General features: G+C 49.7%; 2 protein-coding genes across 7 annotated transcripts in view; one reads left to right on the top strand and one right to left on the bottom strand.

The window, feature by feature from the left end:
* Window positions 1-167: 167 nt before the first annotated feature.
* On the top strand, window positions 168-3,705 carry MAFF (MAF bZIP transcription factor F). 2 transcript variants are annotated; one of them, XM_059473357.1, is made up of 3 exons: window positions 168-284; window positions 1,391-1,444; window positions 1,525-3,705. In XM_059473357.1, the coding sequence occupies exons 2-3, from the start codon at window positions 1,409-1,411 to the stop codon at window positions 1,936-1,938; spliced, it is 450 nt and encodes a 149-aa protein (XP_059329340.1). In that variant the 5' UTR covers window positions 168-284; window positions 1,391-1,408; the 3' UTR covers window positions 1,939-3,705. The 2 variants fall into 2 exon arrangements, with proteins under 2 accessions (XP_059329340.1, XP_059329339.1); XM_059473356.1 differs by having other exon boundaries at window positions 183-284; window positions 1,388-1,444.
* A 792-nt stretch (window positions 3,706-4,497) lies between these two features.
* Window positions 4,498-15,523, bottom strand: part of TMEM184B (transmembrane protein 184B) — a 30,256-nt gene continuing 19,230 nt past the window's right edge. For 4 of the 5 annotated variants that reach the window (XM_059473352.1, XM_059473351.1, XM_059473353.1 and 1 more), the window contains exons 6-10: window positions 12,347-12,438; window positions 11,890-12,059; window positions 9,731-9,925; window positions 8,832-8,855; window positions 4,498-7,792 (exon numbers count right to left, since the gene is read on the bottom strand). In XM_059473352.1, coding sequence (XP_059329335.1) covers window positions 7,551-7,792; window positions 8,832-8,855; window positions 9,731-9,925; window positions 11,890-12,059; window positions 12,347-12,438 — 723 coding nt within the window. In that variant the 3' untranslated portion in view covers window positions 4,498-7,550. The remainder of the gene's footprint in view (window positions 7,793-8,831; window positions 8,856-9,730; window positions 9,926-11,889; window positions 12,060-12,346; window positions 12,439-15,523) is intronic. The other variant, XM_059473355.1, reaches the window with a different exon arrangement.

The following is a 15,523-nucleotide window of genomic DNA, read 5'->3' as shown; positions in this document are numbered from 1 at the left end:
CGAGTACAAGCCAGCGCTTTTGCAGCGCGGCCGTGTTGACAGCACGGCTGGCGGTGCGTGCTGGCACCGCGCGGCGTACGCTGGCACGGCGGGGCGCTTTAAGGGCAGCGGCCGCCCCGCGCGGCAGCGGCGGCGAGGGGGCGTGGTAAGGGTGACGTCACCGCATGACTGTGTTTTTATGAATGAAAAGAATCCGCGGGTGAGTAATCGCGGAGAGCGAGGTTGGCGGCGCCGCCCGACGCCCCGACCCGGCAGCGGCCCCGTGGGAGCAGCGCAGCCGCCAGGTGAGCGCCGGCCGGAGTGGCCCCTCCGCTCCCGGCTTGCCTTCGCCCCTCGCGGGGCGGCCGGGAAAAGGGGGCGGCGGGGTCCGGCACCGGCTGGAGGCCTCTCTGCCGCCGCCGAAGGCGGGGATCGGGACCGGGACTAGGGCTGGGAAGAACGGGACGGGGGGGCCGGCCGGACCGCCGCGCTCGGGGCCGTCGGTTCTTCTTTTCCAATTCCCGGCCACCGCCCTGGAGGGATCCGCGCCGCTCCTTCGGCTCCGGCGGCGGATCCCCGGCCCGGATTGCATCAGCTTCCAGCCGGCCCGGCTCCACCTTTCCCGCCGCCCCCCTCCAGCCCCTCATTCCCCTCCGGGGGCTCTCGGCCCCGTCCCGGCCCCCCTCGAAACTCCGAGGGCTCTCCTACCGAGACCGGGGTTCCCCGAGGCGGGGAGAGGCTTCTGGGCTGCGGCCCGGAATCCCGGACCCCTCCTCACTCTCCGACCCCGGGGCGCGGAGGGCCCGGCCATGGGCGAGGGGCAGGCACCGCTTCCGTGACTTTCACCCCCGCGCTGCTGAATCACAGGGCGGCCACTTCACCCGCCTGCGCTTCGTGACCGCGACCCTTCGGCCGCCCCCGCAGCTGGGGACACCCGACCCTCGCGGCGGCACCCGCGGGGCTCTGGCCGGGCGGTGGGGCGGCACCTCCCCGCGGGTCCCGGCTGGGTGACTTCGCCACGGTGTCACTCGGTGGGGCTGCTGCTTTTACTTTCCTTTCAGCCTCGGGCGGATCTCGCCTGTGTTCCCTCCCCGCGGGGAAGGCTTGGCATCCCAGCAGGCGGCTGGGGCATTTTGGGTCCCCTGGGCAGAGCAGCATCCCAACCCTCTCGTGATGGGATGAAGGAGGGTGGGAGGTCCATCCTTGCCCCATTATTATTATTATTGCTTGCAGTCATCATTGCTATAAATATTATTACAATGTACTTTTTAAAAGGAGTGGGTGAGTCATGCGGCCCGGGGTGGGGGGGATGTGGGCAGCGGGCACGGGACCAGCAGGGCCAGTATCCTCTCTTCCGAGGTGAGGAACACGGGGCTGGCAGTAACCGGCTTTTCTCCTGGCTGCTCAGCAGGGCCGGAGTGAGGAAAGGATGGCTGCAGACGGGCTCTCCAGCAAGGCTTTGAAGGTGAGCACCAGTGGGAACAGAGGCGTGGGAGTCAGGGTTTTGGGGGTCTCAGACAACCCAACCACCCCCCTCTCTGGCAGGTGAAGCGGGAGCTGGGGGAGAACACTCCGCTGCTGTCGGATGAGGAGCTGATGGGGCTCTCAGTGCGGGAACTCAACCACCACCTGCGGGGCCTCTCCAAGGAGGAGGTGGCGAGGCTGAAGCAGCGTCGTCGGACGCTGAAAAACCGGGGTTATGCTGCCAGCTGCCGAGTGAAGCGCGTCTGCCAGAAGGAAGAGCTGCAGAAGCAGAAGATGGAGCTGGAGTGGGAGGTGGACAAGCTGGCCCGGGAGAACGCTGCCATGCGCCTGGAGCTCGACACCCTGCGTGGCAAGTACGAGGCCCTGCAGGGCTTTGCCCGCACCGTGGCCACTCACGGGCCCCCCGCCAAGGTGGCCACGGCCAGCGTCATCACCATCGTCAAGTCCGGCACCAACCAGGCTGCCTACTCCTAGTGCTGGCCTTCGTCCCCCGGCTGGACACAGTCCTTCCCGGGGTGCCTAACCCATGAATTGCCTCCCAGCCCTTCCCCAACCTGTGCCCAAAATCCTCTTTCTCCCATCCCATGACCTCCAGCTCCCCCAGGTAGGGAGGTCTGCTGCTATGTGGGTGCTTGGATGGAGGACAGGACCTCACTGGTTGCCCCCATAGCCCCCTCCCCTCTTGGGTGTGCAGACAGGAGACAGTGAACCCACACAGTGGGGAAGCATCCCACAGCTCCAAGCTGGTAGGAAAATGCCAGGTGCCTCTTTTTTGCGAGGACATGGGAGAGTTAAATGTGGGCCAGGCAGTCCCAGGAGCATGTCCCAGAGACGGAAAAGAGGAGAGAGAGGTCTTGCAGTGTAGGGGAAGAAGGTATGATAGAAGGGTATCGGCATTGGGCAGACAACCTGGGCCACAGCTGGAGCAGGGGGAGAGGTGCCAGCATGTCTGAAATCTCTGGGGATGTAGATGGCAAGGGAAGGTTAGCAGGTCAGAGGGGGAGATAAAGTGGCTGTGTGTTAATGCCTGGTAAGCATTAAGAATGGAATGGGAAAGCGCTGTGGCAGCTTGTGGTGCTGGAGGACCCCAGAGGTGGGGAGATTGGGTGACAGCGATTGGGCAGGGGGGAGGTGGGAGATGCGAGTGGGTCAGCCCTGGCTGTTGTCCACAAAGGGGAGAAGCAGTGGTGCTGTTTTATCTTTCTCTATCATGCACATCCTTCACGCCTCTTCCTGCTGACGGGACACTCGGCCTGGCCGGCCGTCTGAAAGGCAGCAGCACCGGCAGGAAGGAAGCAGAGGCAGCTGGAGCAGAGATAAACACTGTTTTGCTCAGCACAGGCCAGCTTGTATGGCTCCACCAAGCCCTCCCGGGTGCCCCACTGCCTACAAGGCCCATGGAAAGGTGCTCCTGGCCCTGAGTCAGAGATGTGGAGGCAGAGAGAGGGGTAGAGGTGCAGGAGGTGGAAAGTAGGGGCGGAGAGCATCCCTACTCCTTGGAGCTGCCTGGCGGGCAGGTAGGCTCCTCCCTTTGGTTTTCCTCCAGCTTGGACACCAGTGTGGGACAACTGGCTCTTGAGCAGGCTGCAAGGCTGGAGAAGAGCTGGGTTCCCTAAATGCAGGCAGCACAGGGGAGGGAGCAGGAGGCAGGTCCATCTTGGGATCTGCTGCCTACTGTAGATGATTCCCCTGCCCCTCATTCTGCCCCTGCCTGGGTATTGCCACGCCAGCCGCCCTCGGCTGCAGCCTCCGTTCTTCCCTGTAGAGGGGTGCCTGCCACTCCTGGATGGGGCACTGTGGTTGGCATCCCCCACCCCGACTCCTCTTGGGTTTATTTATTGCACGAACATAAGTTATTTTCACGTCCTCTTTGCCATTCCGCCTCTTGGCACAGCCAGGATGTTGGTACAGAGCCGTACTTTATATTTTATATATGCAAATCACATTTTATCTTATACTTATATAGAGCAAAAAAAAAACTTATTTATTTTCTGACTTACAGTATGTGTCCTACCCGACTCCTCTGTATTTTGTAGACTTTACAAATAAAGCAAGTTCTTTTTTTTTTTTTTTTTTTTTTCCACAGTGGGAGTGTGTTTGGTCCTTCTTGAACTTGGGGCAGAGCTATGTCTGAGACCAGGTTTTCTGTCTCCCTCTGGCTTTGCTGCAGGACATGCTCAAGAATGTGCCCAAAAAAGATGGGATGGGGGATAGCTCATGGCTTTTTACGACAAAACCAGATTTATAGTCTCTGAGAGAAAAGGGCTAAAAAAGCATGCTTAACACACCCCCCAAAGCACTTCCTTTCAGGAGCTGTGCAGCTGTGCTGAATCAGCTTTTCCTGGGAAAGATAATGCTTTTCACTACAAAAATTCCCTCCAGGCTGTCCTTGGACCAGGTGCAGGAGAGGCAGGTGCAGGGCATCTGTGCCCAAAAACTTCCCTGTTAAGTGACCTTATCACCTTACCTTGTGAACAGCAAGGAAAAAAGCAGTGAGCTGCCCACAGGTGGAAGGCACCTTATCAGGAGATGAAGCCAGACCTCCTCCCTGTGTGGAAAAGCCATCCTTCCTCAGAGCTGAGCTGGAAGTGGTGAGCCTGTTCCAAATTCCCAGGTGGGCCAGGTCCCCAGCAGGCTGCAGCACTCGGGATGGTTTGGGGGGGTTTGACATTCCCATTCCCTCTGCCACTGCAAATGGTCCAAGCCCCAAACACTGCTCATGGAAGAAAATCCCAAAGCCATTGTTTGCTGGGGCCCCCTCCCTCCCATCAATGTTTCACAGTGAGCACCTAAGGAAGGATTCATCTCTACTCCAGGTTTTTGACTCATGGGTTTCACTCCTGCCTTGGGCCAGCAGTGGTGTCTCAGCCCAGGGTGCTGCAGTGATGGTTCTCCATGAGGTCCTACACAGACACCTAGAGCTTTTTTTCTGAGAAGAGGACAAGAGATCCTTACCCACCAAGCCTCAGTCCCTGTGAGGAGGAAAAACTCAGCAAAGTCACACAAGACAGCACCACACAGAGGCAGCTTAAGTACAATCTATATTATCTCTATATTTTTTATTTGTCATCATATTTGCTCATTTCTGCGGAGTATAACGTCACAAAGACCAAAATAGAGAGCGGCTTGTCGCTGAGCTCACATCAGTTAAACACAATAGGTACAAAACTAGGTGACTCTGTCTTATTTATCATACTTTTTTCAGTCATTTATATACAAAGAACTACTCTATATGGAAAAATAATAAACAAATCCCATGGGTATGTTACATAGTAAACAAAAAAGGAAGGAAGGAGAGCGGAAGCAGGTGAGGGAGAGCAGCTCCAAGGGTCTACTCCTGGAACTGGCACATTTCCTGGGTCCTGGGCTATCATGAGCAGACCAACGAGACCATGGATGCCTTGGCCTTCTTGGTCTCAAGCTCTGGATCTCATATTTGTTCCTCCAATACAAAGTAGCTTCAGAGCCAGTGCTTACTCTGGCACTTGCTGGTCATGAGGAAGAGCAGGAAGCTCAGTGCTGGATGATTTTGTGTGGTGTTGAAAAACATTATATATATATATATATATAAAATTATAAAGTAGGGCAGCTGGCTCATTGGGTACTAGCTCACCAGGCTCCTCCAAAGGCAGCTGGTGCAAAAGTTATACTTGAAACCATTACACACAGGATGCTTTGAGAATATCCAGACCCTCTGCACAGTGCATATATATATATACACATATATATATATATGTATGCAGGAGACATTTCAAATGAAGTTCTAAGATGTGCTTCTCTAAGCCTGGACCACTTTCATGCTCAATGGGGAAATCACACAGATTTCAGCCAGCCAAATGCAACAAAGACTGGGGGCAGTCACCAAGTGATACTAGGACATCATCAAGGCCTGCAAATGCAAAGAAAGAGGAGGATGGGAACATGTCCCATGCCCCACTTTCCTGAGAGAGTAACATGAGTATCTCACATTAAAGGAATATTAATCAAAGCCATAGAAAACAGAAACAAAATCTGCTCAACTTTCCGCCTTGCTTTCCAGGCGCCTTATGCATGATGAAATTTTACACCAAGCCCACACAAAGCCTGGCAGAGTGTGATTGCATGTCTAATTAAGCAGTCACAAATTTAGGAAAATTAGTAACCAACAGCATGGCATTGCAGGATGTGTGTGAATGAGGAAATCCAGCGGCAGAGAAGCTGCTAGATCCACTGACCCTGCCTCCAGCTCCTTTAACAGTTCTGTTGATCTCACCTGCTACACCATCCCTCAGAAACATCAGTACAGGAGGAGGCACTATCCTTAAGCTTTTCCCTATCTCATCCTCACAGCAGGGAGCAAACCTGCCTCTCTTCAAGCCCTTTTACCCAGCTTGGGCAGAGGTGCTGAATAAATGAGATGCTCTTCACTCACTGTGGCTTCTGAGACACTCAATGAACAAGCAGATGGATTAAGAAACAAATGGAAAGGTAAACTCCAGGCAGCAAACCACATTCCAGTTCTCCTAGCAGGACAGCAAGGAGCAATCCAGAATCACACAGGTCTGCCCTCAGCAGGGGAGGCATAAAGCAGGAGAGGAACAGAGAAACTACAGCTAAACACAGCAGGTTGCTCCAATCTCAATTCTGCTTCCTGCTTGCAGGTAGGAGCATCTGAGCTGTAGCACTTGAGTGTGCTGCCTACTTTTCTCCTAGATAATTTTAAGCAAGCAAGAGGCATTTCCTGGTCCCTGGACAGATCTACAGAGGGATCACTTTTGTTTTGGCTCCACTAAGTACTCATGGGTTCATCCAAAACCCAGCAGATGCAAGGGGAAGCTTCTCCACTTCCATGGATGCTGGCTCCACCCTTGATAGCACTGCAGGTGCAGCAGAGCCTGTGAAATGTGCAGCAGCAGCAGCAGCAATTGCTGCCTGAGAAAATAAAAGAGACGAATTTGACCAGCCAGGTCATGTCAGGTTTCAAGTCTGCTCCAGTCTGCCCCAGAACAGCTACAGAGATAAAAAAACAAAGGAGTGTGCAACATTCCTTCCTGAATATTCCAGCCTAAGGGTGAAACCTGTGTGGCTCAGGGGAAGTCAGTGATGATGAGCATGGGGAGAGCTACCCGTGAGAGACCAGGACCTGCTCTGGCACCTACCTCTAACAGGGGCAGATGTGATGCTGGGGGACAGGAAACAAGAAGAAAAACTGGTTTTGTGTTTACATATCTTCCCTTCCCAAAGAGGGGTGAAGGGGCCAGAGCTCTACAACCTTCCACCATCTATCATAGCCAGTCCTCAGTCTTGTTAGCAGGAGAAAGATGCTGCAGGGAAGCTTCCTGCCACAGGAACGCCAGGGAGATGGGAAGCTTAGACACCTGTGATTAAAAAACTCCACCCTTGTGAAAATATAATTCCATCCCCTCTGAGCTTTAACAAGCTTTTATAGCAACTTGGGATGCAGGGAGCCAAGGAACACACAGAAAGCCCTGTCCTTTTCCCCTTCACTCCCTCAAGTGACTCCAGGACTCATAACCAGGTGCTCAGAAGGGTGGGGACAGATGTTCCTTACTTAGCACTCAGGGCAATGGCTATTTAGAAAGACCAGTCTCTGGCGTGGTCCTCAGGAACATTTATGGCTGCATCCCCATCCTATTTCCCAAGGATCACAGAGATGTTAGTACCAGCGAGCTGGGGAGAAAACTGTGCCTACATCAACAATTCAGGAAAAGAAATAGAAAGCAGTCAGGTTGTCCTGTTAGAAAAAAACCAAAAACATTTTTGGCTACAACTCCAGGCTCTGGTCAGTCACACTCTGCACCAAGCTGGGCAGGTGTGGGAAGCCAGAGCCCCAAACCCTGGAGCTTTGCTTGAATCAATTCAATTTGATTGCTGCCATAGGAATGGGCTCAAGAATGGAGTCCTGGCCATTCTGGAAGCTCCGCATTGCTCATTGTGTCCGTACCCACAAAAGCTAATGGGCAGTGCCCACTTCTGCAATCTTTACTCTCTAGGAAGTGATATGACTTGTGTATTTCTCCATTAATAAATTATTAAAAAAGAACAAAAAAAAAGAAAAGTGGCAGCCTGTGCTGGCAGTTTCCCCCCTAGAATTCATCATCGGAGCTCAGCAAGAGGGTCTTCTCGTTGTCACGGGCGCCGGAGCAGCTGTGGGAGCGCGAGATGACGTGGCTGCCATTGCGCCAAGGGGGACCGTGCTCCAGCGTCGACTGCTGCGTGTACTGCTGGTAGGCTGGAGAGAAGTTGTGGATCGCGTCTTGGACAATGTCATGGGGATTCATGGTCTCCTTGAGGCTGCTGGAGATGCTCTTCATGGGAGCACAGCGACCTGTTTGGATAAGACAGGAAGGCACAAGTAAAGAACGCTGCTGCCTTCCCCACACCCTTAATATGAAGGTAAGGAGAACAGGGAACATGCAGTCCTAGATACCGCAAAAGGTGTGTTACAGATTTCCTTAAGCAGCTGCTGAGGAAATGCCACACAAGTAGCGTTCAGTTTCACCAGTGGGGCTCCTAAACCCAGACACCACGAGTCAAGTGAATCCACCACAGCACCAAATGGGGGACACACCATGAGAACGGGACACACCCACAGTGACAACCTCCACTATGCACTATCGGTGCTGGCCTGATCGTGCAATGAACACAGTCAGGTAGGAGGTGCTCCTCTAAACACTTCCAGAAGACAAAAGCTAAGCAAATTCTAAAAAATATAGGAGAAATGGCATTTGCCATTCCACTCACTGCAAATTAAGACTGCTAGGTGGTATCAAAGGGCCCATGGGAAAGAGATCATATGAGTAAAAAGCAGCACAAAGTAAGGAAAAGAGAGAAACGGGCAGTACTAGAGGCAGAACTACCCCATGTGTCATGATGATACCATGAAGAATGCAGCAGATGGAGAATGTACCACCACAGTGCTAAGCACAGAAGGAAGCAGTGTCTCCTAGGAGCTGCCATGTCTCATGGCTTCTAGGTTCCATTTCCAGTGTGGGCTTCTGGCTCTGCTCAGTTCTGGGGAGGAGCTCCCTAGAGAACCCAAGTATGCTGATCATCTGTGGCAATTATAAAGTGAAGGGAGGCTGGGGTGAGAGCAGCTCCTTTGAGAGCCTGCACAATTCTTCAGAGAGAAATTCCCAGAGCTCTGACAAAAATGCTCTAAAACTCTGCGTTAATGCCCACGCTGCTGTTTTACTACTTGTAATCCAGACAACCCTAAAGCAGCTGTGTGAGGCACTGGAGTCACAGACTTGCAAGGAAAGGGGAACAAGGGGCAGGGCAGGTTGTAGGCAGGCTGGGAATCAGGACAGAACAGCATCCCAGCTAAAAACCAACAGAGACAAACACACAAAGCATGCTGTACCTACCGTATGGCCCATATGATGGAACAGCTGCATCAGGGACCAGTGGCCAAAGCAAGGGAGAGATAAAAGGAATAGGAGAGAAAGACAGAGACAGAGAAAGAGGAAATAACAAGAACTGAACAAGGCCCACCGCAGAAACATTCCCCACTGGACTGACCTGTAGTTTACCCTTACATCACCCATAGATCTCATCTCCCCCCACTGCAACCACTGTTCTTCCAAAACCTCTGGGGCTGGCTGGGATGGAGGGGTCACCTACACAGACACTGCCCAAGGGCTGCTGTGTTCCAGCACCTCAGCACAGATCTCCTCCAGAAGGAAGGATGCCTTTTATTTGGAAAACACTGCACAGACTAGTCACAAAACCCCCTTTTCCCAGAGATAATATCCATCTTCCCCAAAATAAGAATTTTCTTTATACCAGCCCAGCCCTCACAAAGTCATTACAGGAAGATCCTCCTCCTCCATAACAAACATATTGCCAAAGCACAGCCTCATCTTCCCAAGCCAGATTCAAAACAGAGCCTGTTGTAGGCCCTGTCCCTCCTGCCTTCAGTCTGTTACACAATCTGGAGCAATGGAGTTCCCCTTTGGGGAGACAGGAAGAAGGACAAACCCATTCTACCGAAACAATGCAACATCTTACAGCCCTCAGGTCTGCAACAAGTTGTCGTGGGTGGCATACTGGGGAACTGAAAAGGGAACAGTGCAATTCAGTCAAGGTTTCTGCCCTGGAGAGCTGTTGCACAATAAATCTGTTCAGACACCACACAGGAGGGGATGTGGTGTTTTCCAAGCTATCAGATTGGGAGTCATATCAGTGTGCTGGCTGCCTGAGGGACCAGCCTCCACCCAGTCTCACTACCAAAGAGACAAGCCATATGCACTGGCATGCTTCCTACCTTGGGCATCAATCCTCTTGTCCACATACACCTTGTATGTGAAGGCGTGGCGCAGGGCAATGGCTGCAAAGAACATCTCCACACAAATGATGAAGTCTTGATAGCCAGCAGCTACTGTGCCTTCCCCCACAGACACATTAGCAGAGTGGATTTTGGGGATGGCACCACACTTTTCCAAGATGGCCAAGAGCATCCCTAAACAAAGTAACAAGTTCATGTAAATGTGCAGAAAACATGGTCTCACAGTAACTGCAAAGAATGGAAATAGCTGTTTGTGCTGTATGTCCTAGACACAAACCCACCCACCACAGGAGCTACAAACAGAGTGGGCTACAAACACACACCTCTGGTCACTTATACAACAGAGAAAGGAAGAAAAAAATGAGACAAATACATTTAGGCAAAGAATGTTCAAACACTGATCCTCTTCTATCCTCACCTGACACATAAACTGTGGAACTAACTGCTGTAGGACTTGATTAAGACCAAAAGGGTAAGAGGAGTCAGATATTTCTGTAAGCAATCCTGTGATCTCAGTGTTGTCCCAAAAAAGGTTCTTTCACACAGTGTGCAAGAGGCCAATCCACACAAAGAGGCAAGGTATTTGGCTTATTTACTTATTTAGTTCTGCACAGAAAGGGGTGCTGGCTGGCAAATCCACAAAGCCAGCATGATGACTACCAAAGCTTTTTGCTATTTATACATTTTACTAAACAAAGCCACTCATGTTCCTTGGCTAAAAATTACCTAATTCTCTTTTTAATTAGTATTCTGTCTTCTATTGGTTAATGGGCCTCTCCCTGCTCATGCTAATTAGTCTGCATGCTCAGTGTGTCTCTCCTTTCGAGCTGCTGGCTTCCTGGGTCAGTGGCCATGATCTCCCCCTGCCAGAATCACCTTTTACTCTGTTGGAGCTGATTCAGCACAGTTGCTGAGATGTCTTTATTAGTTTCTTCCTTACCTTGGGGGTTCTGCCAAATGTCTTTGTGGCTTGTAAATTCTGCATTCTTCATGTCCACTATCAGTGGTACATCCCTCTTCCCAAGCTTTGTTAACCTCCCCTGAGGTCACTGAAAAACGTTGATCCCTAAACCTTAACAAGGCAGTTCTACTGTCAAGTAATTCGTCTTTCTAACACCTGGACATCACTTGGAGCTTGTTTCTCAGCTCCTGTTCCACAGATTAAACCTCTTTTCTTGTTGATTAGACTTGAAAGCATACAAAGATCAAACACCAAAGAACATAGTTTCTTAAGAAAATTTTGACCTATTCCACATTTTTCAACATCAGCACTTGCACTAGCTAGAACAAAAACTGAAGTAACAGAACTTTTCATTTAAGCATATTAGTGTTTTTGACACACCACTGTAAAAAAGAGGTTTCTCCCTGTCCACAGCTTAGTGGCTGAAGAATTTCAGAGAAGACAAAGTGTGTGACCAGATGCCTTAAGATGATAAACCAGACAGCTTATTAGTTTGTCTGTAAACAGGGAGGATGGGCTATACTCCAACAGCCTGAATTCCACCTAAGTTCCTACTCAATTAGTCTTTGAAGTGCAACTCAGTAAACCTAAGTAGGGCACTGAACAGGGAAATGCTTAGAGCCAATTAGTCAGAAGCACTAATCTTAGGTGGAATTTCAACTTTCTGATTGTGCCTCTGCTTCATGTGTATGAATTCTGAGTGTCCTTCTCCCAGCAGTGGCTCTGTGGCAGTACACACTGCACCCAACCAGCTTGCTCCTTCACATACACCACAGACAAACCATTAAAATTTTATTTTTAGAGCACTAAAAAAAGCACTAAAACTTTTTAGATGTGTCACTTTAATCAATAAAATGTCAGCATGCAGATAAAATGTTGGCAGCTTGTGCTTTATGATTGTTTCAGGAATGCAGAGAACTTTTCACCCTATCAGCTGATTTTGCCAAATACAAGTTCTTGTGCACACACACAGGGATAATAAGGATTCAGGAGCATATAAACAAAAATTAAACCGTGCAAAACAGCTTTCCCAGAGAAAAGCAATGAATGACTATAAACCAAATGGAATACAAGAAGACATTTTGTCTATTAATCAACATCTGCTCTATCAACTCTCGTGTCTGAGCCCCTGCAGAGAGCTCTTTATGCCTACCAAGGGAAGGGAAAAACAGCTCACCTTGCCAGAAGGACAGGAAGATGACAGATTTCACCATGAAGAACTTGAGGACTGGGCTGTAGGGACTGAGCAGCTCACGTGTGGCGAAGTAGAAAAGGAAGAGGGCATACAGTGCCAGGCTGACAGAGATGTTGTAGATGATCGTCACATAGAGGTAGCCACTGGTTACACTGAAAAGAGAAGATATATATGAATGCCTGAAACTTCAGCATGTTTTCTCCTTGCCACTGTGAATGGAAAGTTCCAAGAGTCCATTTCCTTCCTGCCTCCCTGTCCCATTTCCACCCCCAAACCAAGGTAGAAGAAACATGAAGCTAAAAGAGGGTTACCTCTGTCTTCTTTTCTCATGCACGTCAACCCATGTACTCCCATCTTTTCCCAGCACACACAGAGACAATAAGCAGAGCCAGGCAGAGAAAGGGCAGCCAAATCTTGCATGCTAAATAAATAAACTTACTCAAAGTCACCATCCTGGTACTTGCCAAAGGCCTGAAGGATGACTGTGCTGATGGCCATGAGGGGCTTCACCACACAGAACTGCAGGGTAGCCTACAGGAATGAGAGGGGAGCAATGAGAAGGCAGGTGGTGCAAGAGGACAAGCTGCCAACAGCATCACAAATGAGTATCCACTGGGACCACTCAGCAAGGCAGCGCAATGCAGCCCCAACAAGATGTCTGACCCTGCCACTTGCTAATTGATTGTGTTTGAGGACTGCAGCACCCAAGAGGAGATGAAGGAGTTTCAGAAGATGTACGTGTGCTATCTACTTGTCCAGAACAGGAAGAAAAACCTCTCTGTAGTTGTTCCTAGAAGCTGTCAGCCCCACTCTTCCAGGGCTGCTTTTCACAGGCTGTGCTGCAGCACATTTATGCATTGTAACAGTAGAAAAAGCAAAAAATCTCACACTGTGCTATGGCACAGACACAGTAAGTTTAAAAGAGACATACTGGGGAAGGAAAGCAAACTCCAGTCCATAGATGTCACAAAGTTAGGCAAGAAAGTCCCCTGGATCAGAGGGGAACCCCGCTATTTGAGGAGAAACTTTTGACAACTGCCACAATATTCAGGCGTTTTGTAAACACAGCAATGTGTGTTGCCACACACAAGAGGTATTCTGTTCTCATCCACATGACCTTTACTGAATCTCCCCAAAGATTCCATGGCACTTGGGACCAGCTCTATCCGTTCTGCCCATATAAACTACTGCTCCTATTGGGACTGAGTGTTCTCTCAAAGCCACCGCATTCCTCAACTTTCTGCAGATGTTGAGCTTCAAAGTCCTAAAAAAAGGAAAGACTTATGGCCCTAAAAATGTCTCCCTGAAGAGATGTGACCTGTGTCTCCCTGAAGGAGGCTACAAGAGCCTGGGTAGGTGCTGACCTGTGTGCATGTGGGGAGGGCTATGTATGGAAAGAAGGTAAAACCAAACAGTAATAATTGCTTTGGATACGAAGCAATTTGTTAGTGGTCATAAGACTTCAAGGAGATTAAAAACCCCAGCACATGCCAGTTAGTGAGTCACTTTAAATATGTGAACTGGAAAAGGTCAAGTTAATTGGTAAACAACTCCATCCTCTGAGCTTCCTCTCCTTCTGATCTGGGGACATTTTAACCATTTCCCTGCAATCCAAATCACCACGTACTATTTTTAGCTGCTTCCCTAAAAGATGCTACAGCATATGGGAAGCACATGGATGGTGTGTGACCCATGTGTGAGGGTCACCAGACAGAGGCCCAGCAAAGAATCTTGATCAAGACATCTTTAAGGAAACAAGCTTTTTGTATTTCACACCACAGACACCAGCACACCACCTCACAGCTGGAGGTCCACAGGCAACACAGGCAGGCTGACTGACCCACAACAGGCACCTGCCTGAGAAAAACTGAGAGGGGACAGTGTGAAGGTGGTAAGAAAAAAAATTTATAACACACAGATTCCTTCAGGATGAAAGGGACCAGAAAGAGCAGAAAATGGGCAGGTAGTGATGGGAGGCAAAAGAAGTGCTGGAGATACTGAGAACAGGGCTAAAAAGGGTAAGGTGTTCCTTTCAGCACATTTCTCTTCCAGATCATCACCATGGTGGATACCGCAGGGGTCAGGACTGACATTTGTTCTGCTGCCCTTTCATACCAGCCTTCCTAGGAATCTACCTTGAAAGGTCTTCCCCACAAATCCTGAAAGTCTAGAAGTAAACCTTGGCATCAATAATTTCTCACCAAGACAATACTTAAGTTCAAGCCAAGAAGGATTGAAGTATTTAAGCATCTCTTTTCAATATACCTCCCTCACAGCCTCCACAGCAGACTTAGCAGTTAGCAAAGGGCAGGCATGAGTAGAAAAATTGCTGCCAGCTACCAGCAAAAGGAAAGCAAAGTATCTACCAAAGACAGAGTTACCAAAAGAGCTGGGATTTGGGGAGGCCAGCAGAAAAACCACACCTTCCCCACACTCCAAGGTGTGCTTCTAGTCTTCACTGTTGTGAACAAACTTTCCAAACACAGACATGTGCAACCCAGGTAGTGACTGCAAGAGGCTGTGGGACACGAGAAGCAAGAAGTCAAAGGGAAATTATTTCACCAGCATTCATTCACTTTCATGGGTGCTTCATCTGCTTACAATATATTTAAAAGGTAAAAATTAACATTAGGAGCAATAAGAACAGGTAATGCAGTGAATCAAGCAAAGGGTGTCCAGATGAAACACGTGAGAAACAGCTGAAGGAACATACTGTGTTCAGACTAGAAAAGAAATTAAGAAGCAAGAAAACAGAAAAGCTGTAAGGACAAAACATGGGGCAGGGACAAATAGAGCACATAAGCAAAAGCTGCAGTCCTTTGAAAATGGGCACTTGTGCAGACCATGAGGCTGCACTGTACTTTTGATGTTCCTGCATATTGCTAAAACACAGAAGATGGGCCATGTTGTTCAGGAGAAGCCAGGGCAGATATCTAGACCTGCTGACTGAAATTACAATGACCTGAGCCCTTTCAAAAAACCATACCTGCTTCACACTGCCTCCTACTGTGTTCATTTCAGCAGGTCAGCAAAGCCTTGAAATTCACCTGCTGTTTCATGTCAGCCAGAGGTGACTGACCTGCAATGAGCAGACAAGGGCTGTATAGAGGTTTAGGCCTCCCCCACTGACCTGCCCTCGACATACCCAGTTCAGCACAGACAGACACACATGGTGAGCAATACTTGGTTCCTCCTACAAACCAATGTGTCATGCTCAACCTCCACCCCTCCTCAACTCCAACCCATAAGAGCAGCACTGGGAATTCAGGAGGCTGTTACACAACTGTGGGGTGTCTGCAACACAACACAGACATCAATTTCTTGGAGCTGGGACCTCTGTAATCCAGAAATTAAGAGAGTTTCTTCCTAGGATTAACATCAGTTCCAGGAGATAACTTGTGTCTTAAACTAAGGCCTTCCTGATGTGGGGTTGAGTAGAAAATGTTAAAATCATTCTTAACATATTTAAATAATTCTTAACACCAAACCAACCCTGAAACATCTCCTCTTTTCAGCAGTCTTCAGGCCTCAAAATGCAATTAGAGCCCCGATCAAAGATCTCACAAATTCAGCAGCAAAAGGCACCATTGCCACCCCCACAGCCTTAATTTCTGCA

The sequence above is a fragment of the Ammospiza nelsoni genome, chromosome 5 (genome assembly GCF_027579445.1).
Source record: "Ammospiza nelsoni isolate bAmmNel1 chromosome 5, bAmmNel1.pri, whole genome shotgun sequence".
Taxonomy (NCBI): Eukaryota; Metazoa; Chordata; class Aves; order Passeriformes; family Passerellidae; genus Ammospiza; species Ammospiza nelsoni.
This window is presented reverse-complemented; position numbering and strand designations above follow the sequence as displayed.

Coding starts and splice junctions, on each gene's coding strand:
- MAFF (XM_059473357.1), top strand. CDS start 1,409: ATGGCTGCAGACGGGCTCTCCAGCAAGGCTTTGAAG. Junction 1,445..1,524: donor TCTCCAGCAAGGCTTTGAAG/GTGAGCACCAGT, acceptor CCTCTCTGGCAG/GTGAAGCGGGAGCTGGGGGA.